The sequence below is a fragment of the Eleutherodactylus coqui genome, chromosome 6 (genome assembly GCF_035609145.1).
Source record: "Eleutherodactylus coqui strain aEleCoq1 chromosome 6, aEleCoq1.hap1, whole genome shotgun sequence".
Lineage (NCBI taxonomy): Eukaryota > Metazoa > Chordata > Amphibia > Anura > Eleutherodactylidae > Eleutherodactylus > Eleutherodactylus coqui.
Window position 1 is genome coordinate 88,487,226 of NC_089842.1, and position 22,680 is coordinate 88,509,905.

General features: G+C 45.5%; 1 protein-coding gene across 1 annotated transcript in view; it reads left to right on the forward strand.

The window, feature by feature from the left end:
• Nucleotides 1-22,249, forward strand: part of POU2F2 (POU class 2 homeobox 2) — a 104,449-nt gene extending 82,200 nt beyond the window's left edge. The window contains exons 6-16 of the mRNA XM_066605666.1: nt 1,169-1,363; nt 9,241-9,346; nt 14,066-14,157; nt 14,859-15,005; nt 16,524-16,665; nt 16,795-16,943; nt 18,296-18,472; nt 18,972-19,035; nt 19,548-19,710; nt 21,189-21,262; nt 21,966-22,249. Of these exons, the coding sequence (XP_066461763.1) occupies nt 1,169-1,363; nt 9,241-9,346; nt 14,066-14,157; nt 14,859-15,005; nt 16,524-16,665; nt 16,795-16,943; nt 18,296-18,472; nt 18,972-19,035; nt 19,548-19,710; nt 21,189-21,262; nt 21,966-22,249 (1,593 nt within the window). The remainder of the gene's footprint in view (nt 1-1,168; nt 1,364-9,240; nt 9,347-14,065; nt 14,158-14,858; nt 15,006-16,523; nt 16,666-16,794; nt 16,944-18,295; nt 18,473-18,971; nt 19,036-19,547; nt 19,711-21,188; nt 21,263-21,965) is intronic.
• The last annotated feature ends 431 nt before the right edge of the window (nt 22,250-22,680 follow it).

A 22,680-nucleotide genomic window follows, 5' to 3' on the forward strand; every position in this document is an offset into this window, starting at 1 on the left:
TTTCCAATGTATTAAGAATGGAGAACCTATTTGATTGTATAGCCTAGGGCTGGAGTCATACGGGCGTATGTGCGTTTACATGCGCACAAGGTGTACTTCTATGAGCACGAGTGCTTTACTGTACTTTAAACACTATTCTCCCATTCATTGAAATTCGCGATTTGTAAATTAGTTCATTATGTACTTTCTCTGCACAAATACGCAAGAAAATAGAGCATGCAAAATACGCTTGAGGCCGGCTGCACACGAACAGGCCGGAATTGGGATGCGGAATCCCGCACTGGAATTCGACCCAGTGCCCGGCCGGTGACCCCGTGTACCTGTCATTCTCTTTGCCGCATATGGTCTGGACGGCTCGCCGTCGGCTATGCGCAGTACCGATTTTTTTTTTTAAATTTATTTATTTTTTTAAACGCCTTCTTTTCCTGCATCGTCGCCTAACGATAATGCAGAATCTGTGACCTTTCCGCCATGTTAATTGTGGAAGTGCTGCGGGTCGGACAGCTTCCATGGATTTCAATGGAAGCCGTCCGCTCGGAATCCACTTAAAGATAGAGCATGATGCGATTTCCCCCCCCCCCCTCTGCGAGTAGAAAATCGCAGTTGATTTCCCCTTGTGTGCAGGAAAAAGTGCTTTAACATAGCATGCTATGGAAGGTATTTGCTGCGAAAACCCGGAGGCGGTTGCCCACTTCGGATTCCACAATGCCAATCCGATTGTGTGCAGCCGACCTAAGTGAATGAACCCGGTGATATCGTTGTGTATTGTGCACGCTAATAATACGCTGCACAAATACATTGGTGTGACTCCAGCCTAATGCTACGTTTATGCACCTAAATGCAGTCTTGGTGAATCACTCATGGTACGTATGGACTTGACATTTGGTGACCTGGCTTCTTTACATTTTTCTGCTTGTCAGTATTTATGGTGTCATATATGACGACGTGTCTTGTGTGTATATATGTATAAGCATTCGCTGCTTTGCTTCATTTCGATGATCTTCTCTCACTGCATTCTTTTTCTCCTTTTTTATTTGTTTTTCACAATGTCTCCTGTTCCCTTTTTGTATATATAATTTTAATTCTATCTTTGCCCTTGACTCCTTTCCTTTGTTCCCCTCTTTTGCCTTTGTTTTCTCTACCCTGCTTTTATTTCTCCTGGCTGCAGCTAACTGCACTCCTCCCTGCACAGCAGCAGTTGCTTCTCCAGCAAGCTCAGCTTCTAGCAGCCGCTGTCCAGCAGTCCAACGCTGCTGCTGCCGCCAGCGCCTCCCAGTCAGGGTCCGACACCCAGTCTACCCCCAACAACCAACAGCAACCCCCCCAACTTGCTTTGTCCCAGCCCATCCACCTCACTGCACAGGTGAGCAAGGCGTCTGTCCAGGATCATTATGATTTGGTTGTGAATGAAGATTTTGCACTTTTGCACAGTATTCTGCAGTTTTACCTACACTGATGAAAGTTTTTCTAGCAGTTGAGCTAAACTTGGCCAACGCTTCTGTAAGTTTACACTGTACCTCCCCTGCAGCGGCACACAAACAGCTCCTGTAGGGTCCATGGTGGGGTGGAGTATCAGCTCAAGATCAAATCTTCCAGTGTTTACAAACATAGAGAGGGGAATTAATTGGAGGAGGAATGGAAGGGGTAGGGGCAATAAGCATTCTAGAGATGAGCGAGCACCAAAATGCTCGGGTGCTCGTTACTCGGGACGAAAATTTCGCGATGCTCGAGGGTTCGTTTCGAATAACGAACCCCATTGAAGTCAATGGGCGACCCGAGCATTTTTGTATATCGTCGATGCTCCCTAAGGTTTTCATTTGTGAAAATCTGGGCAATTCAAGAGAGTGATGGGAACGACACAGCAACGGATAGGGCAGGCGAGGGGCTACATGTTGGGCTGCATCTCAAGTTCCCAGGTCCCACTATTAAGCCACAATAGCGGCAAGAGTGGGCCCCCCCTCCCAACAATTTTTACTTCTGAAAAGCCCTCATTAGCAATGCATACCTTAGCTAAGCACCACACTACCTCCAACAAAGCACAATCACTGCCTGCATGACACTCCGCTGCCACTTCTCCTGGGTTACATGCTGCCCAACCCCCCCCCCCCCCCCTGCACGACCCAGTGTCCACAGCGCACACCAAATTGTCCCTGCGCAGCCTTCAGCTGCCCTCATGCCACACCACCCTCATGTCTATTTAGAAGTGCGTCTGCCATGACGAGGAACCGCAGGCACACACTGCAGAGGGTTGGCACGGCTAGGCAGCGACCCTCTTTAAAAGGGGCGGGGCGATAGCCCACAATGCTGTACAGAAGCAATGAGAAATAGAATCCTGTGCCACCGCCATCAGGAGCTGCACACGTGGGCATAGCAATGGGGAACCTATGTGCCACACACTAATCATTCTGTCAAGGTGTCTGCATGCCCCAGTCAGACCGCGTTTTTTTATAAATAGTCACAGGCAGGTACAACTGGGAATCCCCAACTCCGCAATGGGAATTCCGTGTGCACCCACAGCATGGGTGGCTCCCTGGAACCCACCGGCTGTATATAAATGTATCCCATTGCAGTGCCCTGGACAGCAGAGCTAATGTCAGATTAAATGCAGGTGGGCTTCGGCCCACACTGCATGCCCCAACCTGACTGGGCTTTTTAATTCATAGACACAGGCAGGTACAACTCCCTATTGTGAAGTCCCTGTGGACCGACCGCATGGGTGGGTGCCAGGAAGCCACCAGCGGCACATAAATATATCCCATAGCATTGCCCATCACAGCTGAGGTAATGTCATGTTTAATGCAGGTGGGCTTCGGCCCACACTGCATGCCCCAGTCAGACTGGGGTTCTTTAGAAGTGGACACATGTAGTTACAACTCCGTGTGGACCGACAGCATGGGTGGCTCCCTGGAACCCACTGGCGGTACATAAATAAATCCCATTGCAGTGCCCAGCGCAGCTGATGTAACGTCAGCTGTAATGCAGGTGGGCAAAAAATTAATTGGATTACACTGTAGGCGAGGGCCCCAAAAAATTGGTGTACTAATGTACCTCAGAAAAACTGCCCATGCCCAACCAAGAGGGCAGGTGAAACCCATTAATCGCTTTGGTTAATGTGGCTTAATTTGTAACTAGGCCTGGAGGCAGCCCAGTTAAAATAAAAATTGGTTCAGGTGCAAGTTTCAACGCTTTAATGAGCACTGAAACGTATAAAAATTGTTTAGAAAAATTATATGACTGAGCCTTGTGGGCCTAAGAAAAATTGCCCGTTCGGCGTGATTACGTGAGGTTTCAGGAGGAGGAGCAGGAGGAGGAGGAGGAGGAGGAGAAATATTATACACAGATTGATGAAGCAAAAATGTCCCCGTTTTTGATGGTGATAGAGAACGATGCTTCCATCCGCGGGTGCAGCCTGTATATGACAGGCAAGCAGCATGGGTACCCTCGGCAGTGGGCCAAGCTGTCTCTTCCCCCTCCTCCTCATGCTCCTCCCCCTCCTCCTCCTCCTCAACGCGCTGAGATATAGACATGAGGGTGCTCTGACTATCCAGCGACATACTGTCTTCCCCCGCCTCCGTTTCCGAGTGCAAAGCGTCTGCCTTTATGCTTTGCAGGGAACTTTTCAAGAGGCATAGCAGAGGAATGGTGACGCTAATGATTGCAGCATCCCCGCTCACCATCTGGGTAGACTCCTCAAAGTTTCCAAGGACCTGGCAGATGGCTGCCAACCAGGCCCACTCTTCTGTAAAGAATTGAGGAGGCTGACTCCCACTACGCCACCCATGTTGGAGTTGGTATTCCACTATAGCTCTACGCTGCTCATAGAGTCTGGCCAACATGTGGAGCGTAGAGTTCCACCATGTGGGCATGTCGCATAGCAGTCGTGCACTGGCAGATTAAACCGATGTTGCAGGGTCCGCAGGGTGGCAGCGTCCGTCTTGGAGTTGCGGAAATGTGCGCTGACCCGGCGCACCTTTCCGAGCAGGTATGACAAGTGTGGGTAGCTTTTCAGAAAGCGCTGAACCACCAAATTAAAGACATGGGCCAGGCATGGCACATGCGTGAGGCTGCCGAGCTGCAGAGCCGCCACCAGGTTACGGTCATTGTCACACACGACCATGCCCGGTTGGAGGCTCAGCGGCGAAAGCCAGCGGTCAGTCTGCTCTGTCAGACCCTGCAGCAGTTCGTGGGCCGTGTGCCTCTTCTCTCCTAAGCTGAGTAGTTTCAGCACGGCCTGCTGACGCTTGCCCACCGCTGTGCTGCCGCGCGACAGCGACTGCTGGCGACGTGTTGCTGCTGCTGACACATCTTGATTGCGAGACAGAGGTTGCGTTGGAGGAGGAGGATGGTTTAGTGGAGGAAGCATACACCGCCGCAGATACCAGCACCGAGCTGGGGCCCGCAATTCTGGGGGTGGGTAGGACGTGAGCGGTCCCAGGCTCTGACTTGGTCCCAGCCTCCACTAAATTCACCCAATGTGCCGTCAGGGAGATGTAGTGGCCCTGCCCGCCTGTGCTTGTCCACGTGTCCGTTGTTAAATGGACCTTGGCAGTAACCGCGTTGGTGAGGGCACGTACAATGTTGCGGGAGACGTGGTCGTGCAGGGCTGGGACGGCACATCGGGAAAAGTAGTGGCAACTGGGAACCGAGTAGCGCGGGGCCGCCGCCGCCATCATGCTTTTGAAAGCCTCCGTTTCCACAAGCCTATACGGCAGCATCTCCAGGCTGATCAATTTGGCAATGTGCACGTTTAACGCTTGCGCGTGCGGGTGCGTGGCGGCGTACTTGCGCTTGCACTCAAACAGTGGTGCTAGCGACGTCTGGACGCTGCGCTGAGAGACATTGCTGGATGGGGCCGAGGACAGCGGAGGTGAGGGTGTGGGTGCAGGCCAGGAGACGGTAGTGCCTGTGTCCTCAGAGGGGGGTTGGATCTCAGTGGCAGGTTGGGGCACAGGGGGAGAGGCAGTGGTGCAAATCGGAGGCGGTGAACGGCCTTCGTCCCACCTTGTGGGGTGCTTGGCCATCATATGCCTGCGCATGCTGGTGGTGGTGGCTCCCCAGCTGATCTTGGCGCGACAAAGGTTGCACACCACTCTTCGTCGGTCGTCAGGCGTCTCTGTGAAAAACTGCCACACCGTAGAGCACCTTGACCTCTGCAGGGTGGCATGGCGCGAGGGGACGCTTTGGGAACCAGTTGGTGGATTATTCGGTCTGGCCCTGCCTCTACCCCTGGCCACCGCACTGGCTCGGCCTGTGCCCACACCCTGACTTGGGCCTCCGCGTCCTCGCCCGCGTCCACGTCCTCTAGGCCTACCACTACCCCTCAGCATGCTGTATTACCAGTAGTGCAGAAACAGAATGCTGTAATTAAATGTGCCACTTATTGGCCTGTGGTTGGAGGCTGACTTCGCTTACGGAACGCACAGCAGAGCCAGGAAATAATTTTGCGCAAGCCTGCTGTAACACTTAGCTGGCTGCGTATGAATTAGGACAACTACCCCCAGCACAGACCCAGTACACTGAGGACAGTCACAGGCAGCCCAAATAGATTTTTTTTTCCCAAATGTTTTTGGAAAGGCCCACTGCCTATATACACTGTATATGTCTTCTCTCTCTGCGTCACCACTACTGGCCCTGGAGTATGTAAAATAACTGCAGACTGTTGCACTGTGGACTGGAATACAGCGGTGATGTAACAGCCAACACAGAGCCAGGAAATAATTTTGCGCAAGCCTGCTGTAACACTTAGCTGGCTGCGTATGAATTAGGACAACTACCCTCAGCACAGACCCAGTACACTGAGGACAGTCACTGGCAGCCCAAATAGATTTTTTTTGCCAAATGTTTTTGGAAAGGCCCACTGCCTATATTCAATAAATATGTCTTCTGTCCCTGCCTCACCACCACTACTGGCCCTGGACAATGTAAAATTACTGCAGGGCGCAATGCTCTGCACGGCCGATATACAAAAAATAAAAATGTGCAACACTGCAAAAAGCAGCCTCCACACTACTGCACACGGTTAGATGTGGCCCTAAGAAGGACCGTTGGGGTTCTTGAAGCCTAAAATACTCCTAACACTCTCTCTATAGCAACTCCAGCAAGACAGCACTTTCCCTGATCTCTGTCAGAACGCATCTGTGGCGAGCCGCGGGAGGGGCCGATTTTTATACTCGGGTGACACCTGATCTCGCCAGCCACTCACTGCAGGGGGGTGGTATAGGGCTTGAACGTCACAGGGGGAAGTTGTAATGCCTTCCCTGTCTTTCTATTGGCCAGAAAAGCGCGCTAACGTCTCAGAGATGAAAGTGAAAGTAACTCGAACATCGCGTGGTACTCGTCTCGAGTAACGAGCATCTCGAACACGCTAATACTCGAACGAGTATCAAGCTCGTATCAAGTACGTTCGCTCATCTCTAATTACGACCACTGGTCCAGTGATAGGGAATGTAGTAGAACGCTCTCCTCCATATTTGCTAGGGCTCACAAGCATGACTTGGGTTGATATAAAGCTATTGCACTTGTCAATATCCACTTTCCTGTAAACTTCCCACGTAAACACAGCTATACAGGATTACATTAACTTTTTATTTTCAGCTAACTGTAGACTACTGTTAGCTTTTATCAGTCATCTACAGTAAGCCTAAGCAAGGCTTATGATCTATGTGTTTATGGCAGGTGACAGGAAGTCTGCTGTGCGCAGGAATGATTCCCCGCCAGTCACCATTTTATCTTGACTATCTTCTGTTCTCACAAGCTCCGGAGAACTACACCTATATAATCGCTGTAAATACTATTTCCCTTATAAACCACATGGCACATTTCTGATTTTCTGATAAGTCTACAACATGTATTTATCTTTGATACATTAAAATTGAGTGTTCTTAATTTGCTGCAGCATTATTATGTTTTCCACACCTTTACACGATCTCCCATCTGTAGTGCTCCTAATTGTTGCTTTTAGTGCCCTTCACACAGTAAAAGTGCCCCCTTTTATGCATCTGCAGTAATAATGCCCTCTTTCTGCCCCATCAGCAATAATGCCATAATTTCTGCCCCATCAGTAGAAATGCCCTTTTTAGGCCCTAAAATTAGATAACAAAAAACCACATATGCCGTACTTACTGATCCCAGCTCCGCTTGACTTCTAGGTGCCAGTCTCCTGTTCAGTACTGCCCAGCCCAAACCGTAGTTCTACTCCTGACAACAGATCAGCCATCATGGATGCACTGCAGGAGATACTTTCCTCCACCAATGCATCTGTGATGACAGTTCTGTAGGATCCAACATAGAAAAAAGTCACAGAGGCACTACCGGATTACCACATCAGTGGGAGGTTTCTGTAGTTAGTATTGCAGGGCTTCACCAAAAAGGGGACCAGACTCCAATGGTCCCAGTTGATCCATATAATATAGATAGGCAATAAGTGAGCAGCAACATGAGCGTCTTCAGTAAAAATTCATCCGAATAATGCTCCTTTATTCACTCCATGATAAACAGACAGCACAACGTTTCAACCCACGCAGGGGTCTTTCTCAAGTAACTAACAATTGCCATATACACATAATAAATACACTACCTCCACCAATCACTATACATTAGTCAGTAAAAACACTCCCACTTACAGCTGGAACATATGTTGTACATTGCCATCGCAGGTGCTGGGTCCGCAACCACTCCAGTACTCCTACCATAATCATGTCGTCTCCCTGACATACCGGCGTCCATGGCTCATCATTGCGCATGCGCGGGTTCTCTGCAGTATCTTGCGACGCAGAGGAAACCTGGGACCTGCCACATCATGTTTCCGGACCCCACTGCCGCAAGAGCTGTCCTCTCACTTGAGTTGGGTCCGGGAACATGACGTGGCAGGTCCTAGGATTCCTCTGCTTCGCCCGATACTGTCGAGAACCCGCGCATGCGCAATGATGAACCATGGACGCTGGTATGAACTGCTCTCTGTAGTATTCTCAGCTATTGAATGACAGCTTAGAGCTGCCCCTGATTGGTCCCTGCGCTCAGCCAATCAGAGGCAGCACTCACTCACCCATTCATGAATTCATGAATGGGTGAGTGAGAGCTGCCTCTGATTGGTGAGGGCTGTGACCAATCAGAGGCAGCCCATTCAGCAGGCGGGGATTTTAAATCCCCGCCTGCTGAATACTACAGAGAGCAGTTCAGGAAAACTGCCGGCCGGCCGCGGCTGAACTCCGGCTGCAGGGACAAGGTGAGTATATATATATTTTTTTTTATTTTTACACATTTTGGATGGTTTTCAGGGAAGGGCTTATATGTTTAAGCCCTTCCCGATAATTCATCCTGCGCTCGCCGGCAGCCCATTGCTTTCAATGGAGCTGGCTGTATTGCTGGCTCCATTGAATTTCAATGGGCGGACAGCGCTCCTTTGATCGGGCCCGTTTCGGCGATCCGCAAATCGCCGCAAAAAACTGTCGTCTGACCGAGGCCTAAAGGAGCATCATTCGGATGCATTTTTACTGAAGACGCTCATGTTGCTGCTCACTTATTGCCTATCTATATTAGACAGTTCTGTAGGGTCCAGACAGCTGACATCCCGGTCATGATTTGGAGTGCAGTCCACTAGTTGCATACCGCTGTTCTAGTATATTTGTATACATAAGCTCAGACATAATTGGGAATATTTTAAAGTTTTTACTAACATTTTTCTAAGCTTTATAGTATACCTATTTAGGACACTTTCATATTCACATTGACTCAGTCTACACAATAATTTCCACAACATTTAGGTGACTGATACATTTTAGTGCAAAACCCTTTCTATTGTATGTGTTCCATTTATAATTAGAGATGAGCGAGCGTACTCGGAAAAGCACTACTCGCTCGAGTAATTTGCTTTATCCGAGTATCGCTGTGCTCGTCCCTGAAGATTCGGGCGCCGCTGCGGCTGACAGGTGAGTCGCAGCGGGGAGCAGGGGAGAGCGGGCGGGAGAGAGGGAGAGAAAGATCTCCCCTCCGTTCCTCCCCGCTCTCCCCTGCAGCTCCCCGCTCCGTGCCGGCACCCGAATCTTCAGACCCGAGCACAGCGATACTCGGATAAAGCAAATTACTCGAGCGAGTAGTGCTTTTCCGAGTACGCTCGCTCATCTCTATTTATAATCCCTGTTGGAGAGGCTTGTAATAGCCATCAGTTTTCTCTACTGTTATTTCTATGGTTTCATCTGCTAATGCATATTTCTGTTATCCTAACTTCTGCCAACTATGTAGGATATCCAGCAACTGCTGCAACTCCAGCAACTGGTTCTTGTTCCTGGGCATCCGCTCCAGTCCCCTACACAGTTCCTGTTGCCCCAAGCGGGGCAGGGCCAACAAGGTAAATTGCATTTATTTATACCGTTTCTGCCCCAAAAGACATACCATAGCGATGAAAAGCTGGGAGCTCCACAGGTTAAATAAGAATAAGAGGAGTATAAGGACTGTAGGCTTAAACATGCAAAGTAAATCCGTTTTCTCTGAAGGATCATGCGGAGATTCTGCTCCTTTTCCTATGCACTTACAGATAAGCCTGCATAGGACATACTATATCCTACAGAGACAAGATCTTTTATTCAGGGCTTGTGCCTGAAAGCAACACCACCATAACTTACAGCCACTACCATTGCTGATTGTCCTTTGTGAAACCTTTCATTTCTTAACAGTCAAAAGTGGCCAGTCAGATAATGGAAGTTACAGGGTTGTTTATTTTGTTCCAGCTTTAATATTGGAAATGTTGGAAAACATATTATTTTAAAGTTAATAATGGAGACCTCTTATCGTAGCATTTTATCAGTAATTTTTCTTCTTGCAATTCTTGTTTCCCCAAACTTTTATACCTTGTGAGACAACTTTAAAGGGGTATTCCAGGACATTTGCTATTGGTGACTGTCAGGTCATCAATAGATGATTAGTGGGGCCCCCGCCTCTTGGACCACTGCCAATCAGCTGATTTCCTGTGCCACTGTCCCTATGGTCAGCAGAGGAAGCAGAAAGTGATGACCGTAGTGCAGCGGCCTGGGTTGGTGCCTCCACTGAATTCAATGGGAACTGTGTAAGGGGTAGTGCTGAATATGCCTTTCTTTAATGTAACCATATTACATATTATAGTCTCACTGCTTACTTCGGAAGGCTTGTTGATCCGGGGATTATTTCAATTGCTAATTTGGAGTCAAGAAGGAACGTTTCTCCTGAAATGAGAAAAATTAGCTTCTACCTATTAGGGGCTGCCTTCCTCTGGATTAACAGTGGGTGGGTAATAGGCTGACCTACATGGAAATGCAGCGTCCTGTAGGGTAACCCCGGACACATGACATACGCTGAGGAGCTGGGAGGGTAAAGTGTAACAGGTGTAGAGGGATTTGTCACGTGTGACGCCACTGTTCCGGTACCCCCTGGCCTGACCATCGGCAGGGGAAAAAAAATGAGCCACAGACAATTAAGTACCTCAGGTCCCCGGGAATGTCAGGGCCTGGAAGTAACTTTACTGAACATTTGACTTTAGAAGTACAAGGCATAAATTCCAAAGATACACTTGTGCAGGTAAAACTAGATATTTGCGGTCAGGGAGGATACTCAGGATAATACTGGTCCTGTAGTCCACGTTATCTGTCAGGAACCGCTCCTGGAAGGGGAACACTCCAGAGGAGGAAGAGTGTAAGAACACTCCACAGACTTTCAGTAGGACAAGTACCTCCACGGGCGGTCCCAGGCTTAAGGACGCGTGGGTGTGAAAACAGACAGTTGCGTACCTCTGCACTAGGCCTTGACAGATTGAACTAACTCTTTGCTCACTCTCTCTCTTTGGGGCTCACTTACAATTTGAACTGCAGACACACATTCCGGGAAAACCTCTCCTCTTCTTCCATCTTCAGCACATGAGGGCTGAAGGTGCCCTCAGGTACCTCTGTACTTTGCTCTCAGCCCCAGAAGATGGACTACCTTTTTCCGACTCTCAAGCACTCACATTTATAGCCTCTCTCATACCATACCACGTGACAGAATAGAAATTGTTACTTTTGCAGACAGTCAGCTCATATTTTGCAGACATTAACCCATCACATGCTGCAGCTGTGAAAAACACATAACAGAATGACAAGACAGCTTTGCACAGTGCATCAACATAAGACAGAAATGTATGACATTATGGAGGGGGCCAGAAAAGCATCTACTGGGCCGCTACAGAAATATGTTTTGTTTTTTTTTAGGCTTGTTCACTGTGTTACTATGTTAGACAGCAACTCAGGAACTGTGGCACTTAGCCCTCCCCCCTATGGTCTGGGACCTGGCCAAAGAGGTTGAGCGAGGAGATAATAGACCGATTGAGCACCGGGTGAAGAACTCTTCACCGGCCTTGGTCACAGCCAGTTTGCTCTACCCCCACCCCTCCCATTGCAAATAGTGGTGAGGGGCGAAGAAGGGGCAGGAGCTCAGAGCACTGCTCCCAGCTCTTCCAGCCTCCTCCCCCTGCAGAGAGGGACACCGTATATCGGCTGAGCGTGAAAACCTGACTGATATATGGTCATCTGAATAAGCCCCAAGGCTGTATTCACATGGGCGAGAAACTCGGACTGATATTATGCTTGTAAAATTGTGATTCTGCGGTTGAGCACAATACGCTTTTACTGAAATGCATCACCACACATGTATGTACTTTCAATTTTCACACGTGTGAAAAGATCGCAAATGTTTCCAATAGATTTTGAAGCTCCAATAGGAAAAAATGGTCGATTCTTTATGAGGAACTGGCCAAAAATAGGACATGTAGCAATTTTTCAATCTCGCAGCATCGAATGTAAGGGCAGTAGAGATGAGCGAGCATACTCGGTAAGGCGATTTATTCAAGAGAGCATTGTCTTTTTCAAGTAACTGCTGGCCCGGCCCTCAAGATTTGGGGGGGCCACAAGGTTGTGAGCGGGGGGTTACGGAGGGGATGGGGAGGGGGAGAGAGAGATCTCTCTCCCTCTCCCCCGCACCACCCCCCCCGAATCTTCAGGGACGAGCCAGCAGTTACTCGAAAAAGGTGATGCTCTCTCGAGTAAATCGCCTTACCGAGTATGCTCGCTCATCTGTAAAGGGCAGCATCCTTAACGTTAAGCTGAAGAAATGTTGGCTGATGTAAGAAGACAATGAGCAGAAAAGTCAACAAAAGAATGGCTGAAAAAGATTTTGCTTTTGGGATGGCTGATTTATAGTCCTGACCTTAACCCTATCGAGATATTGTGCCATGACTTGAAGAGGACTGTGCATGCAAGGCATCCCAGAAATACTGATGAACTGAAACACATTTGCAGGGAGGAATGGTGAAAATCATATTTGCAACTGCTGGAAATGTTTTGAAGGAGTTGATTGGTGCTAAACGTGGGATCTACAAGATATTAAATTCAATAGCTTACTTTCTCTTTCAACAGTATTGTGTAGATGTGTATGCCTATATAAATGTAGAAAGAGTTATGAATATATATATGTTTCTGGGTGATCTTCCTGTAAAGAAGATAGATGGATATAAAAAAGACCGAAAGAACCCTGAATTGGTGCTGTAAATATGCGATGTGGTGGGCTTTAGGGCCAGTGTCACCTGCTGTAAATATCACATTATGAAGCAGTTACTTTTTCTAAGGTGGCGCTGCACTTCTTCCTGTGTTATTGGACAGGTGACATTTGATGGAGAAATTGCTTTCCTCTGTATTTCACCTGACATTTCATTTTCCCTTGTGAATACAGTCGAGGAAAAGAAAATAATAAATTCACTTTTCTCCTCATTACCCTCTACAATTCTTCCTGCATTACTTTTTAAAGAGCCAACACTTTCAGTTTTAATGTTTTTACTATTTATATAATTAAAAAACATTTAAGGGTTACTTTTAGTGTTCTTGGCAAGAGTCTCTGTCTCCAGCTTTGCTGCTGCTACGTCTTTTTTGGTATTTTTTTTTTTTTACATAAATTTTTTCTGATAGCTTTTTAGTGCTTCACTTTCATCTTGTTTTAGTAGTTTTAAATGCTTTATTTTAATTTATTACCCTTTTACATTTTTCTTTATCCAAACTGTGTTTCTCCTATTTTTAACCTATTTGTTCCTGTAAGCTATGAACCTCTCACAATGCATATTTAAGATGTTTTTGAAAATATCCCATTTGTTGTTTCTTAGCCTTGAGAACAGTGTCCCAGTCAGTGAGGTTAAGGGCATCCTGTGTGAAAGCACAGCTAAGGCTGGGCTCACACTGGGTGGATTCCGGACAGAAATCTTGCGGTTTGGCCGCAGCGAAAACTGGAAGATTTCCGCCGAGAATCCGCTGCTTCAAAACCTGCGGCACTTAGCTTTTCCATTGCAGCCGGCGCTCCCATAGAGGAGAACGCGGCCGCAGCGGAAGAAAAATAAAAGAACATGCTGCGCCCGGTGAATCCACGCCACAGTGTTGGCTTTTGCCCGCTTTGCCGCGGCGGATTCGCCGTCCCGTGTGGACAAGAATTCTGAGAAATCTCATCCACGTGGCTGGCTAATCTCGGGATTAGCGGCCACAGGTGGATTTGCCACAGCGAAATTCCGAACGGAATTTCCGCGGCAAATCTGCCCAGTGTGAACCCAGCCTAAGTCAACTCCCCAGTGACAGCTTTCATCCAGCCATATCTCAATCCCACTATGTTATACTTTTCCTCAGATATTATTAATTCCACTTCATCCGTTTTATTGGGAAATGTCTAGCACTGGTCAGCATGTAATTTAGATTTTTTTTTTACACATTCTTATTAACTATTCTAACCCCCTCCCTCCGTTTCACCACCAGGTACATTAATAAGTCTCAGTTCTTTATCTACACTATCGTGTCCTTTACATGTGTAGGTTATCCCCCAATCCCTAGTTTATACACTTGTATTACATTACCTCAATTGGCAATGTTCTGGGTATAAAATGTCTAATATTCTTGTGGATGTCTATTATAGGCAGTGCTCTGGGCTCATCCGGTGAGCCACACAATTGGGGGGGGGGTCACTAACCACTACTTGAAGAGCACTGTATTATTTTTTCTTTCCATAGCTTAATTTCTTCCTTCTTCTCCAGGCCTCCTTTCTGCACCAAATCTCTTCCAGCTACCTCAACAAAGCCAGGGGAATCTCATTCCGGGTCAGCCAAGGCCTGGCCTTCCCACTCAGGTGAATGTAACATATAACAAAATACTGCTGGTAATAACACACGTCCATATCTATTGGATATGACCTATACCACACTTGTATGTTTGCAATTCATGTTCTAATTAAAGGGGGATTCCCTTCTAATTAAAGTTTTTTTCTTTTTGTCAAGTTTTCACCCATCCGACCACTGAAAAACCCACTGATTTCGAGAATAGGTATCTGGTTGTTCTCCAAGGGAAAGGAGGTTGTGTAGGTGCACTGCCGCTTCATTAATTCCAATGAGAGCACCAGAGGTTGCTGGGTGTAAAGCTGGAAGCAAAGTGTTCAGCAATCTCCACTGCTCTCATTGAAATAAATGGAGCGGTGGTGCACCTGTGCAAACTCGGCTCCATTCTCTTGGAGACCAACTGGATCCCCATTCTTGGAATCCGTGGGGGTCCCAGAGGTCGAACCCCTACCGACCTATCAGTTTTCTTTCATTCAGCGCATGGTTGAAAACTTGAAAAAAAAACTTTCGATCTCTGGAATTCCCCCAGTAACAATTTCACAGCACTCATGCAACACCTTACTTCCGGTAGGTCCACACTGTTGAACCATCCATCATGTGGAGCATGTGGACAACTTCATCTGATGGAATAATATTGTGGACTATATATATAAAACAAGAGTAACATCACTTCACTAAACAGTATGAACAAAAAAATTCTGTTCTCTTTTTCAAGGCTGTGTCCCGTCCAGGACCCCAGGATCCACCTATATTGTCACATACAGAACCAGCATCTCATCCTGAGGAACCCAGTGACTTGGAGGAGTTAGAACAGTTTGCCAGAACCTTCAAGCAGCGTAGAATTAAACTAGGATTCACTCAGGTGGGAGAGAGATTTGTCACTATGAGTTCCAGAGTATTATATAATCATGTGTGCTTGCTGTATTACTGCTTGTTTTGGTAAGAGAATGGTTTTATATGGCATGTATACCATTGAGGCACTACATGCCGATGCCATGGGGAGAGGGGCAAGCCAGCTTGCTCCCATTTTATTTTTCAAATAGATGGGGAGAATGTGTATAGCACCCCCCTATCTACAGGCACTAGAGTGTTAACCAGCAAGATACTGAGGATTGCCGCAAGGGTGATTGAAAGAATAACCAGACCCTTCAATTTTAGACGTGGAGTACGTTGTGGTAGTCTAAACTGGCACCAGAAGAGGGGGCTGTTCTGCTTTCTAAAACATAGCTCTATCTCCTTTATGTATATATGCCTGGATAGAGTTGTGATTAGTACTTTGCAGTAGTGTTAGAATTGCACTATATTTATGTAATTAACTCATGGCACATAGAGAATGTGTTTTTAAAATGTGGAGAAGATGTGTTATGTTCTTTATTGTATGGTATAAAGTGAGTATGTCCTAATGTATCTTGGTGTTCGGTTTTACAAAGGGATATCATCTTGGGAATTATACGTGTTACGGTTGTGTGGGCAAACTAGGCACGGGGCCCACACGATCGTGACCAAGAGAGGACTGGGTATGCACACGGGTTTCAAGCAACTGACCCTGTGCTACCGGGAGGTTGGCAAGGCCCTACCTAAGCGGGGACATTGCCCCAATAAGGGCAGCCCAGCGGTCTTCGTATCTCGGCCCTAGCTGATCCTAGGAGCCACGCACCAGAACAGGACACATACACATGCCACATGACAGGGACTGAACCACAGGACACAGAGCCAGAATACACAGCATACAGCAGACACAATGCAAACACTAATAGCAGATGATAAGCTGAATATAAATGCGAGATGTAAGTTCATACATTGGCCAATGAACTTAAGCTGCAAGCCCCGGCAAGGCCCCTCGTATCTTGCAGTCCCTACACTAGCAAGACACATCTACTAGAGGGCCCTAGGAGCCAACCTAGCGCAGACATAGCAAACAAACTCAGCAGACCAAACTGACACAAAATAAATGTACAAATGGACATGAACCGCAAGGCACAGATCACACAGCAAGCTGCAACAAAACACAGATAGCAGGTCACACAGCAAACTTCAACAGACAAGGATTCATGACTGCTCACCCTGAACACCATACAGAGACTGACCAGGAGCTGGGTTTATATGTGAGCACAGACCCAGGAGATTGGCTAGCAGGAACTACCACACCCTGCCAGCTCAATCAATTAACCCTGTGAGGGCTGTGCTGCTAGGAAGCTTAGAACTACAGATCCCAGCAGCACACATAACAGTTCGATACTATAATAGGATATATATGACATACAGTTGTGTCTTGTCATACTGCTACATTATATAGGGAAATGATATACTGCAATAGCCATGTTATCAGGAGGTGTTTCTATGGTGTTTGTTGAGTTGTTTGGGCTATGTTATTTTCCAGGGGGATGTTGGCCTGGCTATGGGAAAGCTGTATGGAAATGACTTTTCTCAGACAACCATCTCTCGATTTGAGGCACTTAATCTGAGTTTCAAGAATATGTGCAAGCTAAAACCATTACTACAGAAGTGGCTAAGTGATGCAGGTAAGATGAGAAAGGATCAAATGTATCTTACAATGAAAAGGCACTTACAGTACCTCTATGACCACTCTTTTTTTTTTAATATGGCTTTCCTTATAATGTTTGTGGTAAACACTGATTTCCTCTGCCCAGAAACCATGTCAGTAGACAGCACTCTGCCAAGTCCCAACCCTTTGAACAGTCCTGGGGGTGGCTATGAAGGGCTTCCTGGTCGTAGACGCAAGAAACGCACCAGCATTGAGACCAATGTGCGCTTTGCACTGGAGAAAAGTTTTATTGCGGTAAGATACAAGGGGGGAAAGTAGGTTTTCAATTGTACGGTATTGTGTTCTGTTAGTGTTAGGTTATGTATAGTCTTATAAGGTTCTTAGTTTAGAGCTTATCCAGTCTATGACTTGGGTTGCAGGATACTACTAGGGTTAGGAGTTTGTTGCACTTTAATAGTAGTAGTAGAGCCCAATGGTAAAGACTAGTGGTGTGATTTTTATTTTTTTTTCGCACCTGAGGATGTGAAAGAAATTCTCTTGTGTGACATATGATTGGCAGGAGTAGATGCTCCTCTTACTAGTTAACCTTTGGTCCTGGTCCATGGTCATCTATAGGAGACATTATTTAGCCCACTTCAACTTTTCTTCAATAGTTATTTCTATTTCCTGCTCTTTGCCCTCCCTATTCTTATCATATTAGGCCCTTGATATATATTGTAAGTCAGTACCTACAGTACCTGCTATTTAGTTTTCCTCAGATCTTGCAGATTTTTAGTTTCGATATAGACAAAAGTATTTGGACACTGCAGAAAATCAGCAAATATGCAAATACTGAGTTTACTGAACGGTATGCTGGGAAGGGCATTGGTAAAATAAAAAGCTGCTCATTTTGTAATAACTATTCATTCATCCGATCGAGCACTTGTGGGATAAACTGGAGCGACGGGTACGATACCGCCACCCACACCCATCTTCACAACCATCTCTTCTCACGGCCTGGCATGACGAATGGCAAGCTGCCCCGGCTAACAGAGAACTTGTGGAAAGTATGCCTCGACGTGTTGCTGATGTAATACAAGCAAAGGGAGGGCCGACCCGTTAGTAAATAGAATAATAAAGCACTTTTTCTGAAAAAACATGCAGTGTCCAAATACTTTTGGTCCATATAGTGTATAAGGACAGAGCTGTGATCTGTGACTGTAGTTTAGCTACAGTGTCTAATCCGAAGTAGTTTGACACACACCTCCTGTCTCATCATTGGTTCAGGGAATTTCATCCTCTGTCTCCTCTGCAGCCTGAACCAATCATGAGTTGAGGGTGTGTCCCAGACTGCTTCAGATTAGGCACTATGGTCACAGATCACAGCTCATTCTAATAGAGCTGAGTTAAAAAGCAAGCTGTGAGGGAAAAATAAGTAGCAGGTAGTTATCCCCTATAAGTACTAACTTACATATCAATTTAGATCTCCTGACTGGAACGTCACTTTAAATATAGTTTATTATGATGAACGCATTTCTAGTATTCTGACTGCACATGTTGCAAGTTTGGGCCATTTGCTAATCATTCTCAGTTTTTCTTATGATCTCTAATGGTATAATAACATCCTACTCTTCTATACCTCATCTATTACTTACTATGTCGTACAGAACCAGAAACCTACCTCGGAGGAGATCCTTGTGATTGCTGAGCAGCTGAATATGGAGAAGGAAGTGATCCGTGTATGGTTCTGTAACCGCCGGCAGAAGGAAAAACGCATCAATCCTTGTAGCAGTCTGCCGCTTATTTCCAGCCAGGGAAAGGCACAACTGTATGCGACACATATGGTAAAAATCCTTAGATTCCCCCCTCCCCAACAACACAAGATAAGAGAGACATTTATAGGACACACATTGCATACTTATTAAATTGGGATAGTTACTTGGCAAAACCAGCATGTGGATATCTGGCTTTGTAATCTTACTTTTCAGTTTCTGCCACAGGTGGTCGAAAACCAACCTATATCATATATCTTAAAAACGTTATGATTTTACACGTGTTACACTATAGATCTGGAATTTTGGGCCATTAAGCATGTAGTTGGCCTTCAATTCTACAATAGGTAGTCATTATGATTTGGAGTTTCCATCAAAACCAAATAAAATACAATTCCCCTTTTGTGCATGATGGATCAGTTGTTTATGCCCTGACACATATGCAATGTATAGTATAAGCATCAACCTACTATGTACCCTACAGTAGCCAATTCCTCCTGTCCTTATCCTCTGGTTTTCCTCATCCACCCTGCAGACTCTCACATTTCCTCCTCTCCTTGATCTGCTCCAGGTGTCTCCCCCGGTGTCTGCCCCCATGCTTACTTCCCAGGCTTCCAGTAATCTCAGCACAACAGGTAAACGGACCCCCCTTTTCTTCTCACTGAGAAATGCCCCTAAAATGATGCATTCTGTACTGCAATGAACCTTTCTTTATATGCAGATAAGGAAAATGGAACAATACCTCTGCAGCGCCACCTATTGGTTGGCAGCATTTCTGTAAATCAATGTCAGGCACCGTAAACAAGTCTTTATGACAATAAAAACTTGTTTAAAGGGCCTGACATTGATTTGCAAGAATGCTGCCATCCAATAGGTGGCGCTGCAGAGGTATTGTTTCATCTTGCTTATTTGCATATTTTTCCCAGAGGAGCTTGAATGGCCTTATAAGTCTCCTTACTCACCTCCTAGGTGCTCTCCTTAAGGAGAAACAATATCCTTTCTGACCCTTTTGTTTTAGTAACACTTGAAATGCTGCACCTATGTAACATATATCAGAACATGATGTCAATTGTATGTACTTCATAGCATTATTGAGAATCCCTTGATTTTAATGGTTATATATTCATATCTATTCCTTCACATTTAGTGACTACCTTACCTTCCGCACTGGGGTCTCTTGTACATCCTCGCCCACCCTCTAACACAGCACCCCCATCTGCCACACCCCCTCCAAGCAACAGCACAAGTGCAAGTCCCCAGAGCAGCACCCATTCTGGGCTTAGCCTGACAGGACTTAGCCCCAATGCAGGGTAAGTACTAAAATGTAAAAACAATGTACAAACTTTAGCAGCACACAAATAAAATCGCCACAGTACTGTACATGATGCGTGTTCGTAATTCCATAGAACGACTATAGGAGTATATACACTGAAACCAGATGCTCCTACCACATCTCAAAGGCCTAAAAAGGAGAAAAAAAAACGAATTACAATATAGTAGGAATGTAGAGCGAAAGAAAATCAATAATGTACTACTGGCCCTGCATGCACCCTGTTCTTGGTCTTGTTAACCTCACTGCCTCATGGCACATTTTTATTGGGCCATATCAATTAAAACTCCAGGAACACTAACCGTTCCCCATAATGTAAGGCACCCATTATTTAGTTTCATATTTACTTAGATTAAAAAATACACACTTCCATCAAGTTCAACCTTCCTCAGAATAATTATATATCATTAATTGGGAAATTAATGATAACCCTCAATGCTCTTTATCATTAGGTAAATGTCGGGTGCAGGCTGATTCTTACAGCCAACACCCACCTGCGGCAGCTCCGATAAGCCGCAACGTAAGAATCCGCCTGCACCCGGTATTGTACTTAATACCAGTCATACTGAATAAAGAATGGTGGGGTTTTGTCATCCTCTCCTTACAATAGCTATAATTTTTAAAAAAACTTTCCAGCAATATAACCATAGGAGGTCTTGGTTTTTTTGGACAAGTTGTTTTTTTTTAATGGTAACATATAATGACCTTTTAAAAAACAAAACAAAAAAAAATAGGTGGTGTGAAATGGAAAAAACTTCAATTGTAACTTTTGTTTTGGGGGGGGGGGGGGTTATAGCTCTATGGCATTTATGCCACATTAAAAGTGACTTATCTTTTTTCTGTGGGTCAGTATGATTATAGCACTACCAAACTGATATAGTTTTTTATGCTTTACTACTTTTATAATGTATAAAACTTTTTTTTTTTTAATTGTTTTCTGTCACGATATTAATATTTTTTTTTAATTTTTCCATTGATCTGGCTATGTGAGGGCTTGCTTTTTGTGGGTGAGCTGTACTTCATATGGGTACCATTATGGGGTACATACAACCTTTTGGTCAGTTTTTATTCTAACTGTGACCTAACAAATTGCAACTCTGGTATTACATAGATTTTTTATAGTGTTTTTGTAGTGGGATTAATAATGCAATACTTTAATTGTTTAGACTTTTACAGATAGAGCAACACCAATTATTTTAGCTTTTTATTGATTTAGATTATTTTGTGAAAATAGGAAAAGAGGGTTTGAACTTTTTAGGTTTTTTTTTAGTGATAATGGCACAGACAGTGATAGGATTTAAAAGGACTGGATGCTTATCTAACTACAAACCTGATGGACCTGTGTCTTTTTTAAACCTATGTAACAGCTAGGTTTTGTATTAGGGAAGGTGAAAGTTTGGTGCTAAACCATTATTAGAGAATGTCTTTCCAATCTTATCCATGTTCTTGGTCTTTCAGGGGCACAGTGCTCGGGGTCAGCCCGGGGTTGAACTCAGCCCTCATGGCTGGAAACCCACTAGCCACCATACAAGGTTTGTAGGACAGGAGAAGTCACATGGACTTTCTGACTGTCAAGTGACTGTTCATAGCATGCGTCATCACATTAACATTTGTATTGGTGGACTGTGAAGTTTCCATAACATTCCAGCTGCATATCATATCTATATTTGCGAACATCAGCAGGCAGTCTTACATGTAAACATAAATGGTGATTTTATTGTTTTTTGTTTTTTTTTATTAAAGTCTAAAAAAGAAAAAAAAAAAAGGAAGCCATCCCCCAAAAATATTGAGTTGTTGTCTTCTTATGAATGCCATAATCCTCAGCACGAGCACCCAAGGGCACTTACCGCTGTAAAAGTGGTACACGTTATAATTTTTAGAATTAGCGAAAAACCTTTTCTAGTGAAAGAAATGCCAATTTTTAGCAAAAGCTAAGAAAACCAGTACATAGTTAACACTTTAGTTACTGCTCATCTAAAGAGGCTTTGCTGAGTATTACGGGAGCGAATTAATAAGACTCCTCAGGATTGACCATTTCTGCTCCTGATTTGTGTTTTCTGATCGCAACAATCAAATCCACAGACAACTGCAAGGATGCATGAGTGACATTATTACCTCCATTTAAATTGTTTTGGTTTATTCAATTCGTTCAGTGTTTTCATCTCCTTGTTATTCTGTTTTATCTTCTCCTTGATACTGAGTTGCATTAATTTTTCTTGTTTTTCTGTCTCCTAGCACTGACCAGTGGTGGCTCTCTGCCACTCTCCGGTCTTGATGCCAGCGGTAACTTCATCCTTGCCAGTGGTTCCAACATCTCCAATGCTCCCAATCTGGTGAGCTCTCCGCTCTTCCTGAACCCTGGAGGTCTCCCTCTTATCGGCTCTGGTTTGGGACGCATTGCATCTGCTGGTGGTACCCCTAGTCTTTCTCCAGCCTCCACCACGTCTTCTGGTGAGGCTGCTATCCCTAACCTACAGCACAGCCCAGGAGGCTCCCAGCACAGCGGGGAGAGTGATTGAAAGAGGAAACCATCTCTCCCCCCCTTCAACCTCCACCAGCACCCAAGTTGAGTCTCCATATACATGGAGGCTCCTGGATACTTCAGGGGGGTAGAGGTGTGAGTACTTTTTAGATGGTGTTGCCTCTTTCCCCCTCAACCCTCCAAGTGAAGAAGTGAAATGTGTGGAGGGGGGGATTGGAACCAAACTGAAGAACCAAAAACAAATTCCTAAACCAAATAAGAACCAAAAACCCAAACCTCGGAAATACTTCAGAGAAACCAAAAATATGCTGCACCCTACTAGGGGTGTACAGAGCTCCCCCAACCAAAGGAAATCCCAAAGACTGAACCCCCCTGCTCCCTCTTGTTAGTCATGTTGAGCTAGGTGCCATTTTTAGTTACTGATAAGTATGAGGTGAATTCAGGGGGGAAGGCAGGGAGATCCTCCAA